The 24,606-nt window shown below is 35.1% G+C and overlaps 3 protein-coding genes across 3 annotated transcripts; all 3 read left to right on the forward strand.

Moving 5' to 3' along the window:
• Positions 1 to 18,715: 18,715 nt before the first annotated feature.
• LOC139096391 (probable serine hydrolase) lies at positions 18,716 to 19,936 on the forward strand. The gene is made up of 2 exons (XM_070648096.1): positions 18,716 to 18,887; positions 18,957 to 19,936. The coding sequence occupies exons 1-2, from the start codon at positions 18,840 to 18,842 to the stop codon at positions 19,863 to 19,865; spliced, it is 957 nt and encodes a 318-aa protein (XP_070504197.1). The 5' UTR covers positions 18,716 to 18,839; the 3' UTR covers positions 19,866 to 19,936.
• Positions 19,937 to 20,019: 83 nt separating this feature from the next.
• On the forward strand, positions 20,020 to 21,468 carry LOC139096392 (probable serine hydrolase). The gene is made up of 2 exons (XM_070648097.1): positions 20,020 to 20,135; positions 20,492 to 21,468. The coding sequence occupies exons 1-2, from the start codon at positions 20,121 to 20,123 to the stop codon at positions 21,407 to 21,409; spliced, it is 933 nt and encodes a 310-aa protein (XP_070504198.1). The 5' UTR covers positions 20,020 to 20,120; the 3' UTR covers positions 21,410 to 21,468.
• Positions 21,469 to 22,554: 1,086 nt separating this feature from the next.
• Positions 22,555 to 23,751, forward strand: LOC139096397 (serine hydrolase-like protein). The gene is made up of 2 exons (XM_070648101.1): positions 22,555 to 22,696; positions 22,757 to 23,751. Exons 1-2 carry the CDS (start codon positions 22,646 to 22,648, stop codon positions 23,666 to 23,668), a joined length of 963 nt encoding a protein of 320 aa, XP_070504202.1. The 5' UTR covers positions 22,555 to 22,645; the 3' UTR covers positions 23,669 to 23,751.
• Positions 23,752 to 24,606: the final 855 nt, after the last annotated feature.

The raw sequence follows: 24,606 nt of genomic DNA on the forward strand, positions 1-24,606 counted from the left end.
AATATGATATGATGAAGAATAATAATACTCTATGCTCAAGCGTGTCTCTAGCATCTATCATTTCTGGCATGGCAAAATGAAAAAAAAAATCTAAATTTTCCGTCTATATTTACATTTTTATGTATGAATATTAGTTGAACGACGAGAATTTTTCTTCTTTTTTCAGTAATTTTTTATGATGAATTTTTTTGTACATTTCATGTAATAAAAACACGAGACTATGTCAACTAGGGGATGTGCATGTGACTCAATTTGAATAGTGATGAAATTTTACAAATGGAGAAAATTTAATTCATCAAATTTGAATGATGTTTGTGAATTGGAAGGAATAAAGTTCAAATTTATTTGTAAACTATTTATAAGTTGGGAATTTAAGGGTTGAAATTGGATGTTTCGGAGATTATTCTCTATGGATGCATACTCTATGGATATCTATGTATATTCGATTTTTTGCTGGTTTTGCAGTCAAAATTACAATTTTTCAGGTCCTTAATCTTCTCTCACGAGCGACTCAAATCAGAGGCTTAATAAGAAAGGGGCTTTACAAATAAAACCATCCTTCTCCTCCTGCTCTTTTCGAAAAAAAAAAATCATCATAAACGGAAGACGTATCTTTTTGATAATCATATGGACCCCATAAAGAAACCGCTTCCATTTGATGTCAATAATGAAGCTTTGGCGGAGCACTAATTGATCTGTTGCGGACCCTTGTTCATTTGTGTCAATCGGGACTTCGACTCCTTTGTCACAATATTTTTAGCGCAGCAAGCCGGCATCCTTAAGAGCTTGCAATAGAAGAAGTAGCTTCGTTCTACTAAGTTACTGGCTGATCGCTTTTTTCGTAATGTGTCACTAGCTTTGATATCTTGTTTTCAAGTATTGTACCTCTTAGTAGTCTTACAGGAAGTGGCAAGGCCAGTACCAAGGAAGACAAAAATACGAAAATACGTCACAACTAGTTAATGGCAAGTTAGTGTCTAGGTGGTGTCTAATTTGCTAGCAAAAAGACCTAGCAGCAGCTCTGGATCTCGTCATTTTGTCCTGTCGTGGTATTTTTATCTCTCGATTGACTTTATATCTCCCAAAATTTAGAAAGCTTGCACTCCTTCAAAATATATTTACTTTAAAGAATTATATAGCAAAATCATCCAAATTAAAATACTCAATATACATTCCAGCAGACACTCTGAATGACACACTGATGCATATTATGTAATTGCATCATAACTGATGATAGAACTGAATTTATGCAAATTAAAAATGCATTTTGCGAGAGTAAAAAAATTAATTTAAAATTCATAAAAACAACAAAAATAATATTAACAACATTTATGCATAAAAGGGATTAAAAATTTTAATGAAGCTCAATTTTCATCGTGTATTGCATTCCCACTCGTGTATAATTTTTATTTCAATAGATTATCATAATCATCACTATCATCATCGTACGATGCTCTGCAACCACACACACTCACATAATCCCCGCTTCCAATAACATTCATATGCTTTCAATTTATACGCAGATCAATGTTGGGAAATGAATAAAAATTGTTTATCAATTCATCTGTCAATTCGAATATATTTTGACACCACTACAACACTTTATATGTGAGGATTGGTGAGGATGAATTTATGAAAAAAATCACTGATGTGAATAATCATTTAGAGTCAAAAGAAATGGACTGAGAAGTCCTTGAAATTGAGCAAGTCACTTAAACCATTCAATGATAAGTTGACCAATGTATAAGGCGTATTAAAATGGGGTAAGGGCGTGTTTAGGGGTCAAACTCTCTTCTCCATACAAAAAAATTCCTAACAACCTAGCTTTCTCCATCTAAGGCATTTGAAGAAAATTAAAGTATCATAATACAAACTTTAATGGTTTAAAGAATGCCAGGTACTAAAAATTATTCAATTTTACATTATCAGACTTTTCAGCCCGAGCAGCACATCGTGTACACAAGTCCACTACTACTTGTCCGAATTAACAATTCGACACGATTCTTCACATTATGTCACTCAGGCAGATAGCAAGTATTCAAGCTTCCAATAAGATTCAACCTATAGTTGGCAAGAATCCGGAAGTTGGACTCCATTGGAATTTAATCGGTATGCTTTCTTGATGGCGGGACCGGGAAATCTAGGGAAAGCCCCTCTCGGTCACATTTCAAGTCCCGAGAATCTTCCGGGACCGTGATTTCGGAAAAGTATCTCAATCGGAATCCAAAGTCCGACTGCAGTGGATTACTGACTCTACTTATATTGATTTTTTAGGACTTCATTATTGTCGGACTACAAATAAAGCATCATATTATGTACCCGAACAGCACAATGAGACAAATCAAAATTTTCGACGTAAAACTAGATCGAAATCAGCCATTACGATGCCAATAGGGTGATTTTGCGGTTCAAAGTTAATGCGGTGATGTGACGGACATGCTGTGCTGTTCGGTTTCAAAATTTTAAATTACCTTACCTAAAATAAGCACATCCAATTACAATAATATTATCATAAATTCATAGCAAAAAGTTTTCTAGACCAAAAACATGACCACAAAATTGCCTAAAAACCAAAAATACTCAGAAGGAGCTTTCATTGAATAAATGGATGTTCTATACTTTACATACCTAATTCAGAATAATGAAGCCATATCATTATCATTATTATCATTACGATTATTGCCAAATTTTCATATTTAAATATTTAATCAAGAATATGACTTTCGTACCAAAAACGACATAGACTTGATGCTGAAATGTTTTAAGCTAATGAGAAAATTCTCGAACAGGAAAACAAAAAGAAAAGCCAAAAAATTCATCGAAATCTCATAAAATATTCATGAATCAGGCAAATATTGAAGAAAAATCTCGCTAAAATCAGCCATGAAAATATTTTCTTATCAAATTTCAATGAATTTACTTTGACAGGTTGAAGGATGAATCAAGTTTTATGAAAAAAAATGTGAAATGAAAAATAAAAAAAAAATACAATTTTTCGCTTTACGACGCACAGCATATATAATATTGAAAAATTCTCCAACTAGAGATGGATGGCCAGGAGATTTTCGTAAATTATTTAAGAGGCTTCGGATATATTTGACGTATTTATGATTCCAATATTTTTTCATGAATTCTTGTACCATTTGATAGTTTCACTAGAAATTGGGGAGTAAGGGAATCTGAGGACACCCAAGATGACCAAATGTCAAGAACATACCTTCTCGTGATATGCCCTATTGAAACTTAATGTCTCGCTGGTGGCCAAACTTTATGCTATGATATGTACTTGAATTGATAGATTAAATTCTATCCAAACAACCCAGCCTGAAGGGTGGCAGTCCCATAATAAGGATATGGAAGGAAAGTTTAATAATCTACCATTTCCAAACCCAACATATACAAAGAAAGCAACAGAATCTAAACAAGATTGGAATAAACTCAAACCGATGCATTCGTTCCTTTAATCTTGAGCTTTGGTTTTTGTAGCCAGGCCATTCTAGATATCTATTGACAGAGCTTTTTTGAAAATCAACTTTTGAGAAGTGAAAAATGGTAAAAAGAACCACAATCAGCAACAGACCTTGATTCTAGCAGGATTTTAACAGAATCCTGCACCAAGTTAGAGTCACAAAGAACCGGGTCCGAATTTTTCGATCCATTAATCAAAACGTGTTATTCAGCATATCCCGAAAGACACACGGTGTAGAAATGGCCAAAAATCCAGTTTCAGGGCGACTTGAGGTCTCGGATTTAATCGAATCTGGCCTGGAACCGAATATAGCTGAGCTAAGGTGGGATTTCCAGAAATTTTCACACCGAGTGCCTTCCATGTAAACTTTATAGATTTATTAGCTTTGTAGCTTAATTTTGATGAATTTATCAAATATCCAGAAATTGTTCAGTTCAACCTTCATATCAATCCTACCAGATATTCACCCCAGCCTAAAGTCAAAACTGCTTATGCCTCCAAGGACTATCATAAACTCATTTTTATATTGAAAAACTTTTTCATTCTATCTCTCCTCTATCTCTATCTCCATCTCACTCGCTCCCCTCTTTAACCAAAGAAAGACAAGGACTAGGACAAGTGAAGTGGTTGGAGATGTGAATACAATGAGATAGAAATATTCGATGATGAAAAACTTTTCTCATCAATAACTCATTTTGTTGTGTTTTTTTTTCGTCAAGGAATGATGAGATGGATATAAAAAAAATTGAGTAAATTTCATGCTGTCATAAAAATGTTAAGCACATCTCAAAATCTTTTTTAATGGATTCCATCCATCGACTATTATCATTATCATCAACCATTGCAGCTCATCATATCAATGCACAGATAAAATTGATCTACGTAATCAGAATCGACACTTAAAAAAGTGGCAAGCTAAGTTTTGAGGATGCACATAAATGAGGAACTTCCTGGTTTCTAATACCAATTTTTATTGGCACTAAAGTTGAATTGTATTCGAATTGCGGAAGGAGAAAGTACAAAAAAAAAAATGAGAAACTTTCTCCTTTCCATTGTTAGACAAAAAAAATGTTGTCATCTCATTCAGTTTAAAAGGGTCACAGCTATTCTTTTATTATCTACAAAAAAAAAAAAAGTTCGATTAAATGGAAAAAGTTTTTCGTCATTTTCTCCTTAGATATTCGAGAGTTTATAGCATAGTCAGGAAAGTTTCCATTGCTGTACATTCTTTTACGGAACTAATAGGTTTGTGTGGTCGGTATGCTTAGTTGGCACTATAATTGGATCTGTATAATATCATCTTATTTACATGAAGTTCAGAAATGTGAATGAAGGCTACTTTGGTGAGCATCAAGTTTAAGCTTTAGAATTGATGATTGAGAAAATCGAGGCTTTTTGAAAGTTTTTAACAGTTTCTAATAAAATTAAAATTATGAACAATTGTGTAATGATAGGATGTAGATTTTCAGTAATCAATCTAATGGTGGACAATATTGCACTAGGTATTGCAAATTGACAGACGGAAGCCAGCAGTAGAGACAGCTTTAGACACCATCTGAGGGAGGCTTCACATCACAATTGATCCCTAACAGACATAGAGCATACTCTGAGAAAACTCACTTTTGTGAGCATGCTCACTTCAGGTCAGAGTAAAGTCGGACTGTTGTTGGATTTTTAATCATTTTAACGCCATGTAACTTCCAGGAAAGAGCAGCATAAAAACAAGTATAAAAGCCTATTTCAAGTATCACAAGTCGAATAAATGATCCAAACCCCTCCACCAGGTCACCAAGCAGCGAAAAAGTAGCAGTGGCGTAGTAGTTAGAGTGTCGGTGGTTGTGTAGTAGACATAGGCAGAACGCCCACTAAGAGATATGTAACTCCAATACTTATCACAAACAGAAACTGCATAGTGAGCAGTTCTCTAGTGTTATATAAGGACAACCATTTCCTCAGTTAATTTAGTCATTGTGTCACTGTGTTACCTATCTCCTAGGGGCGTTCTGCCTATGTCTACTACAGATGCGCCAGTTCAGTGTTACTTTAGCATTAATATTTTATATTAACTTAATGTTCCAAAAATTAGATGCAATTCCATCCTGAGATTGAAAATCCCACTTAACATGATCCTGGATTTAAATCAAATCCAACACCAAGTCAGAGTCACACCACCCATGAGTCGGATTTTTTGATCGATTACCCAACTTGTGCTATTCGAGAATATTCATTCTATATCTATACGATTGTGATGGCAATTGTGGCAATTAAAGTTTAAAACAGCAATGAATTATAAAGAGGTGTCTCGACACAAAAGCACAACAGACAGTCACAAAGTATACATTTGAAATAAATTTAATGTGGTCAAGATGCTTTTTGTGACTCATTCTCATTTTCTATTCCACATAATACAATAGCAGTAAATGAAAAGAGGATTTAAGTCCCCAAATGAGCATAAAAATTTGTCATAAAAACCGGAAAAAACGAGACGTAAATGAGAAGGAAGGAAGTAGTGTGTGAGTGAGAAAGTGAGACCGCTTATGGGTGTCATCAACTCATCAAACATTCACAATCGTAAAAAAATGTAAAAACTTTTTTTTTTTCGGCTCCATAAAGTTTGAGGATATTTGTCATAAATAAAAACACATGAAATTAATGGGGGGCCTTTTTGACTTCCATGCTGTCCATTGCTGTTGATCTAATGAAAAAAATATGATTCGGAATATTGGAATCTGAATGAGACTCGAAACTACGTCTTACTATTTATAGTTGCATGCTTGTATCAACAGAGGTATGGGGGGCTACTCTGCAAACATCGAGGGCTACCCGACAAGCATCGGGGGTTACCTGACAAGCAATGATAGGCTGCTCGAAAAGCATCGAACGCTACTCGGCAAGCATCGGAGGCTACCCGGAAAGCACATTGCACAAAAATCGTTAAAAATCCGTCCTCAAGCCGATTTGACTCTTTCCTCAAGTCGGATTTCATTGAATTTGGTCTGGTCAAAGAGTGTCATAGACATGAAGCTGGATTTTTAGCCATTTCTACGCAATGTGCCTTCCGGGAAGACTGTATGACGTTAAAATGGATTAAAATTCCAGTCCTAGGCTTTTGAGACTCTGGTGTCACGCTAAATTCGAAGAAATTGGTCAAAATCTAATTAGTAAGGAGCCGGATTTTCGTCCCTTTCTACGCCTTGTACTTTCCGGGTTAGCAAGCATCTCAAACTGCTAATATTGGTAATGTCACAATTGGTGAATTGTGTAGTGTAAGCATGATGCTGCTGTATATGTCGCAGTTAGAAAATTGCATCCAAGCATAATAGTGGAACAATCTGTGATTAGTAGACCTTACGTGCAATTATAGACTTGATATTTGTGGAACATGCCATGAATGGTCAAGCATATAACTAGACATACGATCGAATAATTGCTGCCGTTTACCAGAATCAGGACGTTTAGCAAAAATCACACAGTTCAGAAGTTCATGACTGTTAACTTCATTCATGATTCCATAATATTGTATATGCCCATATATTGAGCTATTTCTCAGCTTTTTTTTCCGGATCCATTGAGTAAAATATATCAAACATATTTTATGACCCCTAAACAGCCACACAAAGCATAACAAAATGAAGAAATAAACAAAAAAAAGTCATAATTCCAACAACAATGACACCTATAATCTACATACGAAATGAGGACAACCTTTTCAATGTTTAGCATTTCTCCTGGTTCCTTTGGGAGGATAATACATGCCATGCAGTGAAAAAAACATCATTAATGTGCTTGCGTCTACTTACTTAACGTACTTGAACAGCACATAAAAAAATCTCTCATTCTCTCGTTTGTAATAAAATAATGAGCGTCTTATGATACATCTCAGTTGAGAATTAATGACTACAGCATGTTATGTACACGTACGTAACATTGCAAAACATAACAATTTAAACACGCATTATAAATATTTTAAGAGCCTTTATGCTTATCGCTTATAATTAACATGTACTTGATGCTTAAAAAGGGAAGAAATTAGCATTATTTTATGGATAGATGTATCATGATCATTGTCTTTTGATATAATAATTTGTGGGTGGTACTTAAGTGAATTTGGCTGTGATTATTTGGATTTTTAGGTTTAACTCCTAACTGACAATGTGCATACTACCTTAAATGATTGAGCATAGTCAATTTTGTAAGCATAGTCTTATACTTACGTTTAAGCTGGTTCGGCTCTATCGCTAATACCAAATTAATCTGTTCCAATTAGCACATGGTGACAGCACATTTATAACGGACGTCTTCCTTATCCGGTATCCTTTACCTTCTTTTGCATGTCCATAAATCGCTCGCAGTATTCGTCTCTCAAAGACACCTTGTTCGTCTTCATCTGCTTGTATAGAGTTCCAGGTTTTCGAGCCGTACAATGCAATGACCCAAATAAGCGTATTGTATACATGGTATTTTAAAGTTGGCGGGCTTCTAGACAAACGCTTAGACGTAAAAAGCTGTTTTAAGCACCATATTATGAGTGAACTTGAATATAGTGCCTTCTTGTTGCCTTGGTGCCAACATTTCTGTATGTGACTGTTTCAATCAACAGGATTGTTTTAAGAATTCTTTGGCCGTCCTCCTGATTTTTTACCAGAATAAAAGTGAGTTGCAATATCTCGGTTTCATAGTGGCCTAGTGTACATAATTATGACAAATCGATCATGGGTTCGAGACTCGGCATGGAAATGTTAAACTTGTCCTTTTTCGAGTCATAAGTACTAGAAACGCGAATCACAGCCACCCTTTGTAAATCTCCAGACAGTAATGTCATCAAACTAGTGATTAGAATCCCACTATCATCTCTAGGCCTTCAGTATTCAGTACATGAGTCAACTACATTATCTCTTGCATAATAAATTGACAATCAAAAGTAAATCGTCCAAAACAAAAACAACAAAAATACGGAATCAATCTCGTGCTATATTAATTAATTCATATTAATTTTATTGCCATTCTTATCATTATGTCTTTCTTTTTTATGACTTTTAAGTACACATGTACTGAATAAAGGAATTTTCAGAGAAGTCCAAAAATCTTTATTTTTTTCTCTCATAATAAATCGCAATTTGAAGCACCATAGACTTCAGTCATGAAACTGAATAAGCTCATAACAGTCACTTTAACAATTTTCTTATTATTTCATTCATGCTATGGTAGAGCATTGAATGCTGCATATAATGTGAATGTCAAGTGTACAATTGGAGTGGTGGCTGCAGGAACTTCAGTTGGAGGATCTGTAAGTGGATATAAAATATAATTCATAAAAATAAATAATTGAGTGAAAAATTCTCAGGCTGGACTTTCAATTGGTGCTATAATGGGATCGTTCTTATTTCCTGGTCTTGGATTAAATGGAGGACTTGTAATTGGATTGATACTTGGAAGTTCAATTGGATCCGGTGGAGCAGGAATTATTTCACAGACAATTTGTGATGAAAGTGCTGATCTTCATTAAATTCATTTTGTAATTTTAAGACTATGTAATTGTGTAGATTAATAAGACAAATATTGTAAGATGTTATAGCTGAAAATGTTTGTAGACTTTAAAATTTTTTGGAATATTTTAACATAAAAAGTGAAAAAAAACGGAAGTTTGTTTTGGAAATTTTGATCTTTATCAGATTTGGCAGGCCTTTGGAAGTATGGACAACAGTTTGGACTCTAGTAAAGGTGCATCCACTATCGAGTCCTGTCAACTCAGAACTTCTATTTTGCTTCTGCTTTCAGTGTTATTGAATTTTTTTCATTTCGCCTATTTTATTAACAATTTTCGCAATACAGCCTGAAATGCGATGGTTTATATGAATTGACAGAGAAACAAGCTATGCGGTGCCGGACAGTCACTCATCGGTCGATGTGACTCTAGAGTAGGGTCGTATCCGGAGAGAATCGGGCAAGACACAGGCTAGATTCATGCCAACCTGGGAAAACTATCCAGAGAAGACAGAAATACGCTATAACTGATTAAATGTCAAGCCTAGCAGTCAAAGTTAGCATGATCTCAAGTGTTAGTAGACCATTGGTTGCAAAACATTTATGACTGACTTGACTTTGACCTGAAGTTTGTCGAAATTGACCTGAGTTTGGAGTCATGCAATCCTTAGGCTCGATATTCGGCCATTATTGGATCTGTATTGGATCTGTACTTTATGGTTTATTGCGTCGTTTTTCACGTCGTGTAACTTTTACATTTGCTGAATGTCAATCATGCTAACAAGATCCGAAAGGTTGGTTTTAAATTATTTTTTAGCAAGTCAACAGACCGCTAACACACAATTACATCCCACAAGTTGTGTATTGTTGAATGCTGATTATGTGTACTTTAAAGTACATATTTTTATTCAAGAAATCCCGGTCCCAAAAATCTTCCAAATTTCGGGAAAGCACAATGTGAACGATCTTCACACAAATATTTACCATACTCTATTACTGCATAAATGAAAAGTAGATTATTACAATTTAATGATTCACTCCTGAGTCATGTAGAATGTCATGTTATAAAATAATGCATTTACTATGACATGAAACTTTACAGACATTGTTGTACAAATTAGATTGTAATGAATGAATAATTTAGACATTCATATCTATATTACATGCCCTTTCCGCAAATTAATCATTGACAAATTTTCACAAATTGGATGTAATAAGGGAAATAACAAAAATGTTATCTTGTTCCTTAATAATTCAAAGGTTCTTGGGAATATTATAAGACCGAGCGACACAAATGAAGAAGGGTCTGGGAAGGAGCTTTACTAAATGGAAGCTACTGCCATACTTACTTACTTACTTATTTACTTACTTCGATGTCCATACAGATCGACTGTGATCCATGGCCTCCCTCAGATGTCACCTAAAGCTGGTTCTATAGCCGACTTCCGCATGCTATTTGCCAATATCAAATGCAATGCTATCTCCATCGACGGTCAATTTCCTTTCAGGAGTTATTCGGTCTTTCACGAAGCTACTGAGATATGGAGGCCAAATAGGAGCAATATGGATGTCACATGGATGCTGCTGCTTGATGGAGGCTGTACTCGAGTCTAAAAGGCTCCATGTCCGAACCTTCATTATTTCTCGAACAGCACGTCGTATTCAGGGCACCGGATTGTTGCCGTATTGATGATAAGACGCGAAGATGCGTTGACGACACCGTTGGTTCGAACAGACACAAGTGTCAAGCGTAGCTGAAGCTGTAGAAAAATGCAGATGGCCGCCTTGTTCTACTCGGGTTTTTTTTTTCACTCGGGACATAACATTTACAGCCTCACAAACTCGAAAAAGTTCTATTTCGGTGTAAAATATAAATATATATTTTTCTCTTCCTACACTTGACTTTGTATAGGAGCACTTCCATCATCATCATTCCTCAATTCTGTGGCAGATGAAGAATCATCAAAAAATAATTTGAGATGCGAAAGAAATGACATCCTTCAACATATTGAAGTGCAAACTTTTTCATTCCAAACTTTTTTTCGTACCAAAAAGCACTTCTTCTTATCATTTATTCCGTGTATATATATCCATGGAAAAAAATATGCTGGAGATGGAACCAAAAATATAAATGATGACAATTTAAAAACATTTTGACACACAAAAAAAAGTGAAATTTTCAACTCGAGTTTGGATGTTTTTTTTACCATAAAATTTACGGTTGTATAATGTCTATACAGTCTTGCTGTATTTTTTCAGGCGAACTCTTAACGTGCTTTTCATTTTTTTTTTTTTTTTGTTGTTCTATATCCAATAGCAGATGTTGCACTGTGATTACATTTTTTCATTGCTTTATGTATAGTTTCACTAGAAAGTGCGTCCTTGAACTGCTTTTTTTATTGCTTTTTTTCCTGTGTACGTGATTAGGGGTGTCGATTATTTGGGGTTTCAGGATTTGTACTGATCCCAAATACTCAAATCCCAGGACCCCAAGTACTTGTACAAATCCCAAATCCCCAATAAGAACAAAATATCTTTATAAATAGGCGTATTTTCTGGGATTTTAGGCCAATACATCCAGATGCAAGTCAAATATTAACCATATATTATTATTATTTACTATTGCAAATCTTGTTTAAAATCCTTAAAACTGCGATTTTTCGCTTGAATTTTCTCAAATAGGTTATAAAACTCTCGAAAACGTGAATCCTTATCTTAATTTTTTTTTAATTGCAAAAAATGGCAATTTTGGCCAACATTTTCTTAAAAATTTGAAAAATCCTGGAAAGTTATGGCTTTTCACCTCAAATTTCTTTTATCAAAGTGAAAATTTATGGAAAATTGTAAGTTTTTGACTGGATTTTCCTACACTAAAACGAAAAAGTCTCATAAATGGAATTTTCGCTATGATTGACTTAAAATTAACCAAAACAAATTTTCATATATAGTAAAAATTCACATGGATGCATTTTCAACTACAAACCGGCAAAAAATGCCGATCTGTAGTTTTTCTTGACAAACCCTCACCAAATATTTATGAAAATATTAATGTATAATAAAATTTTGAAGAACTAAAAAATAATAATATGAAAAAATATAATAATATAGGAAAAATTCTATTGCATAAAGATTTGTACAAGTACTTGGGTCCAAAACCCAAGTATTTGGGGTACCCCAAATCCTTACAAAATACCCCAAATCCCAAATACTTGGGATTTGTAATCGACACCCCTATACGTGATTATGCAAGGAATGATGACTTTTTGATTTGATTCACGTGAATTCTTCGTGACTTTAGCACTATAGTATAAGTGGATTGTGGATGGATTATAAAGTTGAGATGAGAGAAATATCAAAAAAATCGTGTAAAAAGTCAAGCAGTTTTGAGTATATCTTAGGGAGCTTTGATCATAGTAGAGGTGTATTAAGGAGATAGGAGGATGTGTGTGGGTAATTTGATGAAACTCGGAGGCCTATCAGGGAGGAGAATGTGCCAGGTTTGAGGATCAAAGCTTAATTTTGGTGATACATTCACCTCCTTCCTCTGGAGCTATGTTGCTGCATCATACAATAAGATTTAGACTAAATAAGTGAATAGACTTAGGTAGGCTTGTCATGTTTTCAGAAGGCCTGTAGATGCTATATTGGTATAGGTTTTTAAATCCGACTTTTTAGACGGCAAGAGATCGCGCGGTAGGCCAAAGAACTCATGGAAAGAAGCTGTCGATAGAGATAGTGTCACACTTGGAATTGGTAATTGGCAAGTAGTAGCCAGCTTCAGGAGCTAACTGAAGGAGGCCATGGATCACACTTGATCTGTACGGCCGGCGAAGTAAGTAATATTTGGGGTGATTTCCTCCGTCGATTCCGAGGCTCTGGTTAATACTGGGTTTGAAGGACTAGCAAGCCTCCTTCGTTAGCTTCAAACTAAGAGATATAAGACCATGAATCACAATTGATCTGTATGGCTAGTAAGTAAGCAGCAACTTGAGATATTTTCCGAAAATCTATGTGCCTAATAATTCTAGCCTCAGATACTTCTTGAGCAAATTCCTAATGATCCATAAAATAGACTTCTCTCAACTCCCAGCTAGTGAAGTACGAGTAGAGTCACTTCCATCCACTTCAATAGTCACACAAATAGTCTCTTTTTTAATCCATTCTAATAACCCACAATCACTTTTTCAAATTATTGACCGACAATCTCATTCTAGCACATGCTGGTCAAAACTTAATTAATTTCTCTTGCATCAAGCAATCGTCCCTAGTTGCCTGCAACAATCTATTCATAGAGACAAAGTTGAAAAGCCAGACCATTAATACTGATTACAATTTCCATTGCGATGACTTTCAAAAGCCACAAAAAATATATTGAAATTATTTTTCCTTCATCATCAGTTCACATTCACATGTACTTAGTTCCAACAAGCAAGTAAGAGTAAAAAAAATATATATATAAGTAGAGAGAAAATGAAAGACTCAGTCATGTACCTTTGATGTGGTTACAGAAGTGATATTAATGGAGAAAGAGTGCTTTGATGTGATCTCGATATGAGAAAATATGAACTGCTTTAATCTCCCCACATCTTTTGTTGTTTTCATCATAAAAACGAAGAAGTGAAATATTTTTTTTTATTTTTATAATAAAGGAACCGCAGAGATGAAAATATTTTGTGTGGCTTAGTAAGGGTGGTTTGGTCAGTAAAGTAACTTTAAACTATATAAACAGTTTAAAATTGTTTAGGAAAATTTGAAAATTTTGAAATTTTCGACACTGAAAGCATGGATTCGTTTGATGTCATGTTGAATGCCGGGATTGGCCAGTCCTGCTTCTGCATATCGTCATAGTCACATATAGTGTTTCAAGATCCAGTAGAATGGATCATAATTTTTGAAATTGTGCCAGTACCGTCTTCGGAGACGGAATATTACAGTAGAGATCATCGACTGAAGAGACCATCAACTAAAGAAACCATCGACGAAAGGTGACAAGGTACAGAAGATGACAAGCTATGGAACGGGTTATCGACTGGAAGCCGAAGTTGACAAACTGCGCAAAAAGACGCTTATTCAGGTCATTGCACTACATGGCTTTGAAAACTTGAAATCAACACAAACTTGACACAAACGGATGAGGACGCACTAGATGCCTTAGAGACGCGTACTTCGAGCGATGAATGGTCATGAGAAGGAGGAAGAAGAATACCGAAGTAGACATAATAATGAACTGTATCTGTTATTCTAGGATGCAAATATAGTGAAAATTCTATGTTCTAATCGTGTAAGATGGGCAGGTCATGTATACAGAAAGCCAAGTGTATGCTACAGTTCTTAAACATTTCGAAGGATAGAGCTGTCTTTAGACATTCTCTTCATGCTGTAATAAGCCTTCGTATGCCCCAGCCAAGGAAGTAAGTTAGCAAGGGGCCATCAACTGAAAATACCACCGACTGAAAGTGAGAAACTGAGGAAGAAATCATCAATAAGCTGCGGAAAAATTCATCTACTAAAGGGACTACCTGTGGAAGATGACAAGATGGAAAGGTGACAACATATGAAAGATGACTAGCTGCAAAAGAAGTGATCGATTACAGAGACCATCAGCTGAAGTTCACAAGCTGCGGAAGGGACCGAAGTTTTTTTCTCCAATGTTATCTACATTCATGCCGATTTTAGTTGAATTTTCTAGCACACTTACACTGCGTCACGTAGAACACTCATTTCCTCCACTTCCTATTATCATAATAATAATTTTAAAGTTCAAAGTTAACTTATTTTCACAGCCACCCACAGTAATAAAAGCTAGCATAAGAATCAATTCAGTAATAAATTATAAAACACACAAAGTTATGGCTTCTGTCAAAATAACACCCCCATCCCCCACCACCGCCTTACTACAAATGAAATAAAGTGACAATGTAAAGATCTTCATTTCTTTTTCAGTGGCTTCTGAAAATCTATTCGTAATATAAACATGGTGAACCTTAACATCACATAAAAATTTATTTAAATTAAACCAAATAGAAATAAATGAATTTTAACCGCATCGAGATCCTTCCTTCCATTTCTATATATATGTGCCTTGGTTCCAAAATTCTCACACCCTTGGAAAAAGCCACAAATCTTGTATTGAAAAGTCAAAACTCACCTTGGACTGAAACATTTTCATGCCACAATTTTATACACCCGTACGTACCCTTATCTCTGATATATTGCCATAAGTTTGGAAAGCGATCAAGAAACTTTGCCATAAACTTTTTCTGCCTCTCCCCTCCTTTTGAACACAATCTATATCTCTGTGTATAGCTCACTCCCAATTCATTTATTTTTTTAAAAAATGACCCTTTTTGTTTATTTTTCAAGAACTAGAGTGAGAGGCATAACTAGGGTGGCCAGAGGATTTTCGTAATTTGCCACTGTTGGGGTTCTTATGGACAATTTTAAGTCTTAATATTCAAAGAACTAGTTAAATTAGGTTAGAAACTTGCAAAAAAGTGCAGAAAATAATTGAAATTCCGAAAAAATATTTTCAGTCCTGGGCTTGAACCCGGACCTTCAAAACAAAAATGTTCAAAATTTGTCAAAAATTCCAAAATTTGTATGGAGTTTTCGACTTCTTGAAAAATCGGGACATTTTGAGGCTTTGTCGGGACACAGCAGCATTCCGGCAAAAATACAGCAGATGGCCACCCTAGGCATGTATTGCTGTATGGGTAGAATTATGTTTAATGTGTTTTTGATACCACGACTATTGACATTAATTACGGTCTTTACTTGCTACAACTTCTTCTTCTTCTGCCTTATTCTTATCATTATCATTATTGGTGTTGTTATAACCCTTATAACTTATTATTATTATTGTCACCCAAAATATAATGCAATTTAAAGGAATAAATTTAAAAATTATAAAATTGGAAAATTTTTGTCGACATTTCAATATGGTTGGGGGTTGATGGGGATGATAGGGGATGGTAAATTGTGTGAAAATAGGTTTTTTTAAATAAAGTTTAGAAAATTAGGGATCGGCCAAGAACCGCCGAATTGGATTTACAAGCTTGCAGTTTTCGGCTGTATTTTAAAAACTGCAACTTGCAATTGTTGTTTGTGCCTACAATTTTGAATAACAAATGACTTGAGTTACTCGAAAGCATGCTCTTTGCTTGTTAGGATCTTATGACTCTCTCATAAGTAGTGGAAGATTCACAACTGCCTAATCGATTCAGTTCAAATACAGTATTATACCAGAGTCAAACAGGCTTAGTGCTGTCTTGACAAGAACGGCTTAAATCCGACACCATGTCAGAGTCACTGTCGTGACAAGAACGCGATACTAACTCGATACTTACGATATTGGATCAATTAGCCGTCTTGTTCTACTTGGTATATTGCTTGTAAATAACATCCGATCCCAAACCGAATTCACAAATGGATGCTTAGCTCAGCATCGTTTATTTCGTGGACTTCACGCATTGTAATTTCTTTGGTGGCAAAATGTGTTGATTTTGTTGATCACAGTAAGCTATCTTTTATCTTCAGTAATTACCTTTATCACCAAATCTTTATCTTGCAGGCCAAGACGACTTGATTTCCAACAGGTTCATCAAATTGAATAAATCATTGATGAACAAATCCAACGGTTCACTATCATTTTGAATGAGATTTCTGAATTCCATCCGCTCACTAAAAAAGATTCAAAATGGTTAAAATTAGCTAGTAGCTTCAAAAACATTCTTGAATATTTTCTTACCTGCTTCTGATTTTTAACTAATTCCATCAATTTGTAGCCCATGTTTAAAAAGCGTCTTTTGCGTATGAAACAAAATTATCAACTGATCTTTATTCATTTTTTTCATTTTTTCAAGATTACTATGATCGATTATTTTACATGTTTTATCATTATTCACAGATTGCTTTGATTAAATATTCCAGATATGAGATATCTTTTTGTAGCTTTCTTTGTACAGGTTGGGTTCGGACCATAGCTTATTATCCCTAGCTTGTTTGTGGGGCTGCTCAAGCAAGGGTTTGAGTAGGATTTCAATCTACTCAATTAGGTACATATCCCGGCACAGCTTCGGTCGCCATCGGTGTGTTTGGTGGTAACAGATGATACCACGTGAAGGTACACACTTGACATTTGGTCAGCTTCAGAGTCAAACTTCGGCTTCCCCAATCCCCCCTGTGTACAAGCTTTGTGATAGAGCCACCAACAGAGTCATTCCGTTTTCAATTTTGGGTGCCGTTTTTCTATATATTTAGAAAATGTGCTAAAAATTGTATGAAAAATAACGGTTAAATGTTTTTCAAAAATTAACGGCCAAAAAAATTCAAAATTTCAAGAAGCTAAAACCACGTGGAAATTTGTATGGAAAATTGAAAAATCATTAATTAAAGCATTTAATTAAGTTACACTGCCTGTAGTCTTCCACATAACAAAAATCAGTTCATTTTAGCACACATCCCCCTCTAATTCCCAAATATGAATTGAACTAGATAGAAAACAATGTTTTATAATGAAGATATAAATTTAAAACCACATTGACATTCAGAAACTGATCCTACATAACAACAATATTCGGAAAGGTATTAAATTGTAATAAAATGCATAATTTACTATTCCTAATCTCATACTAATAGTATAGTTGCTATAGGATGTGTATGCTACATGTTGTGTGATGATAATATTAAGTAAAATAATATGTGGCTTTTTTTTGTGTGTGAAGCACAGAAAAAGGTTTTATGTCTAATCAGAGCTGCTAATGTGAGCTAATAGCTAATGTTGTATTTAATGGAAAAAGGGTTAATAAGGGTACGTAAAATATTTAAATGGTGATACAAATGGAATAATCTAATTTATCGAAATAAGCATTTGGATACAATTTCGGATACATATGCTTGATTTATTGAATTTCTTCTTATTTTATCTGCTTCATGGCAACGAAAGGTGAATTGGGAACGTTAATAAATTACGTTATAAATGGTATTTTTTGACCTTCTCCCCCTCACCGTAACGCTTTGTAACTAAGTTACTTACTACTTACTTACTTCCTTGGCTGGCGCGCACCAGTTTGGCCCAGTTTCTGACAAGCTTTTGGGCTCTAGGTAAGATTTTACCTATTCGAGGAATTCTGCTAACATTCAGGCAGAATTTTTTTATATATGCCAGTAATGATAAACCTGTGTGCTAAGGCAAAATTTTTAAAAATATCATGAATCATGTGGCGTACGCGGTTTCGATGGAGGCTTACTACCGAGGTGCACAGCGAAAAATTAAAAGGTTGTCCGTCACTGATATAGGCTTTGAATATATCCTTTCAAGTACATATCCCGTCACAGAGATCGGTGCTCAGCGGTTTATTTAGAGGTAATAAGAAATATCACAAGAAGTTATGTACTTGACATTTGGTAAGTTTCGGAGTTCGATTTCGGCTTTCCCAATTTCCTAAATGAGTTCACACCTTGCATTATTCATTTATACATAGACAGTAAAATCTTGGAAGTAAGCTGTCGAAGCAGCAATGCAAATGATATTGCTAATTGGCATGCAGAAGCCAGAGATTAGGCGCAATCTGACAGAGGCTATGGATCACAATTGATCTGTCCGACCAGCGAAGTAAGTACGTAAGTACACAAACAATCACAAAACTCCACTGTTCACACTTTTCAGCACTTTTTTCTAACGTATTTTTTTAAAATTCAAAATACTTAATTTAAACCGGCTTATCTATTTTGTTGTAGATTGTCACTGTGTTGGTGCTAACATTGAAACTTGTAATCAGCTGTTTAGAAGCAAAACATCAAAACATTCCAATATTGAATAAATTTGTTTTATATCTAAGACGTCTTCTAGTTTGAATACGTGATTAGTTTAGTAAAACAAATAAAAATGGAAGAATTTGAAGCAAAAGTACAAAAGGATGAAGAGGAATTTGAAGTAAGTCAGTGAAATTAAAGTAAACAAAAAGGATCAAAGTTCAATTTTTCTTAAAAATTCTAAATTAAGGTAGCCGAAGTAAAGATCAACTTACAAACAGGTGGATACATAGCTGGACGATTTTGGGGAAATAAGTCAGTCCAGCCATTTGTCTGCATTCATGGCTGGCAGGATAATGCTGGATCATTTGATCGACTCATTCCATTATTGCCAAAACAATATTCATATTTAGCCATTGACCTTCCAGGTCATGGAAAAAGCTCATGGCTGCCAAATGGAGTTCCTTATCATAATTTTGACTTCGTCAATGTCCTGACGCTGCTTATGAAGGAATACAAATGGGACAAGATCAACATAATCGGACACAGTCTAGGTGGCTACATTGCCTTCTTTTTTGCTGCTGTATTTCCAAATAAAGTCAATAAAATAATAAGCATCGATGCCCTTAAACCAAATGTATATTCAGCTAATAGACTTATCGATGCACTCCAGCAGACAATCGAAAATTTTCCAATTGCTGACCAAAGAAATGTTGATGGAGATTTTATGGAATACACTTATGCTGAGATGATTGATAAAATTGCCAATGGATTTTTAAACAGCGTATCCAAAGAAGCTGTTCCATATGTTTTAAGACGTGGTGCACTTCCGTCAAAGAAACAGCCTGGCAAATATTATTTCTCAAGGGACGGCAGGCTGAGGTATAATTATGGATTCTATTTGGGTCACTCAATGTACATTGAACTTGCGTCACAAATTAAATTGCCATATCTAATCATAAAAGCTGCTAATTTTCCGATAACTGAGGATCATGAATACTTTAATGAGACTTTAAGTGCTATGAAAACTAATCCAAATTTTGAGTATCATGAAATTGACACTTTTTCACATCATTTACATTTAACGGAACCGGAGAGAATTGTTGGAATAATTCGGGACTTTTTGGAGAAGCATGAGAAGGTTGACAGTCATTTATGAAGGAATTTATTGCCGTTTATATATTTTTATAAAAATAAATTTGAAAAGTTAAATAACGTTTAAAATTAGAATTTGAACTTATACTTAACATTGATTAAGATCTTATAATCTTCAACTTTAAAAAGCGCTTTTCATCAAGTCAAGCTACAATCTTATCACATCTTGGCTTGATAAAGTTTAAAGTAACAAACAAATTGCTCGTTCCATAGAAAAAAATTCAAAAAAATTTTAAATTTAGTCAATTTGGATTGAAAAATGGCAGATCTAAGTGTAAGTAGACAGGATTGTAATTAAGGTTCATCCAAGATTGCTGGTGTGTAGTCAAAACATCCTGTCATGCAGTCTTAGACGAACTATAAGACTCAGTCGAAAACTGCAGTCCTGCACGTATAAAATATTGAAAATTCAGGCCTGCAGTTCTTGATTCTCAATTAGTTAGGGTTCATCCTAGATTGCAGACATGCCCACAACAACCAATCCTGCAGTCTTAGACGAACTTTAAGCTACAACCGAAAACTGCAGTCCTGAGTATCTAAATCGCTGGAAATTCAGGCGTGCAGTTCTTGGTTCCCAATTTTTAACTCATCAACTCATGTACTTAATTCATTCTAATTTTCCCTTTAAAGTTTGAGGAAGTAAAACTCACCATGCCATCTGGACAAATCATCGCGGGTAAATGGTATGGAAATAAATCAATTAGACCAATTTTATGTCTACACGGACGTGAAGATAATGCCGGAACTTTTGATCGTCTGATACCGATGTTATCCGATAACTTTTCATATTTAGCAATTGACTTTCCGGGACATGGGAGGAGTTCGTGGATTCCAAATGGACGGCAGTACAAGATTTTTGATTATTTATTTGTGGTTGATTTTTTGTTCAAATATTATAAATGGGATAAGTTAAGCATATTAGCTCACAGTATGGGTGCACGAGTGGGATTTACATATGCAAGCTTATATCCTAAACGTGTGGACTTATTGATATCAATTGATGTGCTGAACCCAGCAGTTCTTGGTACCAAATCAATTAAAAGGCTGCTTAATGAAGGTTTTGAAAGAAGCTTAAAGAATGACATGATGAATCAGGAAAGTACGGAACCGCCGTCCTACACATTCGATGAAATGATTGAAAAAATTCATAAAGGAACCATGAAAAGTGTCACAAGAGAAACTGCTCATCACTTACTTGAAAGAAACATTCAGCCATCCAAAAAATATCCAGGAAAGTTTTACTTTTCAAGAGACCGGAGAATCCAGTCGACATTTCAAATTTACATTCCACTAGAAACACAACTTGGACTTGCTGAAAACCTCAAAATGCCATTCCTTTATCTAAAAGTTACAAATTCTTCTTACGCAAAACCACAAAGGGACAAAAATGAGGCAGAAGCTATAAAAGTTTTAGAAAAACACCCACATTTTAAGTATTGCGTAATTGAGTCAGACTCACATCATGTTCACTTGACGGAGCCGGAAAAAATTTACGTAATTATAAATGAATTTTTGGGGAAGCATAGAAGGGTGAAAAGTCAATTGTGAAGAGTTGGTTGTGTCTTTTCAAAGGAAATAAATAAATTTTTTGGTATTTATTAAAAACAGTCTCAAATTTTAATTAAAAATTATTTTTTTACTGATCTCCCGAGCGACACACTAAAGAAGGCTGTCAAAGCCCTTTTATTAACATCAAATGGAAGCTGCTTCTATTTCGAAGTAATGAAGATGCTAAACGGCAATCAAATGGAAGTCGCCTCTGTGAAGCATTTAAATAGCTGCCAAATAGAGCCTGATTTCATGTGATGTTAGCATAAGAACCCTCAGTCGTCACAAATGCTTCGTGATGAAGACATTTTGTTCAAAACCTTACTAATTCTAAGATTCTAGAGAAAAAGTGCACTTCTTCCCAACATAGCTCGAGTGGAACTTGAACCCACGTCCTACGATTCCCGGTTGAATGCGCTGAGCTACCGAGGGAGCGTGACATTTACTTACTTACTTCGCTGTCTTTACAGATCAATTGTGATCCATGGCCTGATATAGTCTAAAACTAACCCTGGTCTAAACCAGATGGCTATCGCTTGCCAATTTCCAATACCAAATTCAATACTGTCGATGAATTCTTTAATCGTCCTTATGATTTTTCGCTATTTTCAAAACAGCCTGTCGTTGTCTAAATTGAGATTTCTATTATTATTCTCTATTCCAGTAGTGCACAACCTTTTATTTTTGGCGACACACCTAAGTGGTAAATATGGACCGCACAAGAACCATACCGCGCTACAAAAATACTAGTGTGCTGCGGCACAGAAGTTGCCCACCACTGTTCTATTCAGTGCTCATTACACAGCACTTATTGTTGAAATATCCTGAACTGGTAGAAGGATAGAGCTGTCTTCAGACATTCCATATGCATGACAATGCAATCCAGCCAAGGAAGTACATAAGTAAGTATTGTTGTAATGGACTACAGCAAAAATCCAAAATTTCTTCATTTGTGTCGTTCTGGTCTATATAGAACTTAAGTCTATAATAGAACTAAATTTAAGAATAAGGTTGTGTTGGAGTTCATTTACGAAAAACCGTTATAATTCAAATTCTTTTACCAACTACACAAATGTGAATGTTGCAGTTTCTAAATTCAAAACAACAACAAAAACATTGGGTATGTAAATCTGACAGAAAACAATCAAGTAGTTTAGTGCTGCAATTACAAGTAGTTGGTATTTTTTTTAAAAAAAAATTAATTTTAATATTTTACATGTAATAAATTTTAATAAAATGATTGAGGAACTACAAAAGTACAAATCAGGTCCACCAACAGACATCAAAGTAAGTTTGAAGCTGGTCAAACAAGCTCAAATTCCAATTTTTATCAAAATTTATCTCAAGATTACAGAAGTTAATATTAGTCTATCAAATGGCTCGTGCATTGCTGGCAAATGGTGGGGAAATCTGGACAAAAAGCCAATCTTGTGCCTGCATGGATGGCAAGACAATGCTGGAACATTTGATCGACTGATTCCGTTGCTACCAAAAGAATTTTCATACTTAGCAATAGATTTACTCGGTCATGGACGTAGCTCATGGTTGCCTAGAGGAGTTCCTTACAATTTATTTGATAACGTATATACAATAATTTATATAATGAAGGAGTACAACTGGCAGAGCATTAGCTTATTAGGTCACAGCATGGGCGGTGCAATAGCTTATTTATTTGCAATCATGTTTCCTGATAAGCTTGACTGTCTTGTCACAATTGAGTTTGGTAAGAATCCAGATCGATCAGATATTGAGAGGCTTGAGGATGCACGTGATAATATCCTTAATTTTATTGTTCTGGATGAGAAGAGTCAGGCTATTTCTGAGCCACCAAGCTACACAATTGAGGAAATGATTGAGAAGGTCAATACAGGAAGCTTTGGGAATATCACAACAGAAGTTGCTCCTTACGTGCTGGAACGAAATATCAAAAAATCAACCAAGTTTCCAGGCAAATTTTACTTCTCAAGAGACCCAAGACTAAGGAACTTAATCCTCACACCACATCCAGAGAACCTTACACTTTGTGGTGCCAGGAACATGAAAGTGCCTTTCTTATTTATGTATTCACCGGAATCGCCACTTTTTGCAAAGGAATTCTTCTTTGATCAGTTTTTAGAGGCTTTACAGGATAATACTAAGTTCCAGCAAGTAGTCGTCGATTCTGAGTCACATTATTATCATTTATCGGAAGTTGAGAAAATTTCAGAAATTGTTGCTAAATTTTTAATTGAAAACCAAAAAGTCATACATCATTTATAGGTTTGGGATGAAGTTATAGCTTGTAATGGGATGGGATTATGGAATATTATTATCAATAAATAAAGAATAAGATAAAATTGAAATAGGACAAAGCATTTATTTATCCGAACAGCACACGGTGGTCACTAGGGTCACCGTAGTCACTAGCTAAGTAGTCGTCCTAATGAAAAGACTCATAAGTACCCTGATGACATCATGACGGCACATTTTGATCCATATTAGCAACGTAAAATGTGGTTCGTCGCCAAGGTCATCCACTTCAAAAGTCCAATACGGTACTTATTGAATCAATATGAAAGTACTTAGGCTTTGCCAAAATTAGATGCGCATAGTTACAGAGATACAAAAAACTGCAGGTCTGCGCATCAGGGCGAACCCTAGAAAGTACAGTAGGGACAGTATCAAACTCGTACGTTTATAAATTACACTAAGTACTAGAGCTCTAAGTCTACTCGGATTTTGTATTTAAAAGTCAACTAGATTCGACTTGACCATATCCGAGTCGACTTCGAGTTCTGGCAAGTACAGTACAATATTTTGGGATGTCTGACCTTGATTCGCCGTATTGTGACACTCAGTTTACTTACTTACTTGGTGATTTTGCTGACCGTAAGAAAAATGTGTAGAAATATGTGATTGTTGACCTAATCAGCTCTATCGCTTGCTTTTCTTATCATTACTATGTGCTACATTATCTCTATCGACATTAAAAAATAGAAATTCCAATAAAAATAGAAATACATTGTCAAAATACTCTCCCGAGCGGCACAAACGATGAAGACTCACCGCGGAACTTTAAAGACTCTGGTTAATCTCTTTTGTTAACACCAGAGTTGCAAAACAGGCACATGTGACAGGCTAAAACCGGACAAATTCTTGATAATTTGTAAGAAAAATCATATATTTTTCTTGTCACATGTGCCTGTTTTGAACCTCTG

This window comes from Chironomus tepperi, unplaced genomic scaffold (assembly GCF_022539635.2).
Source record: "Chironomus tepperi strain 1889 unplaced genomic scaffold, CSIRO-AGI_Ctep_v1 contig_388, whole genome shotgun sequence".
NCBI lineage: Eukaryota > Metazoa > Arthropoda > Insecta > Diptera > Chironomidae > Chironomus > Chironomus tepperi.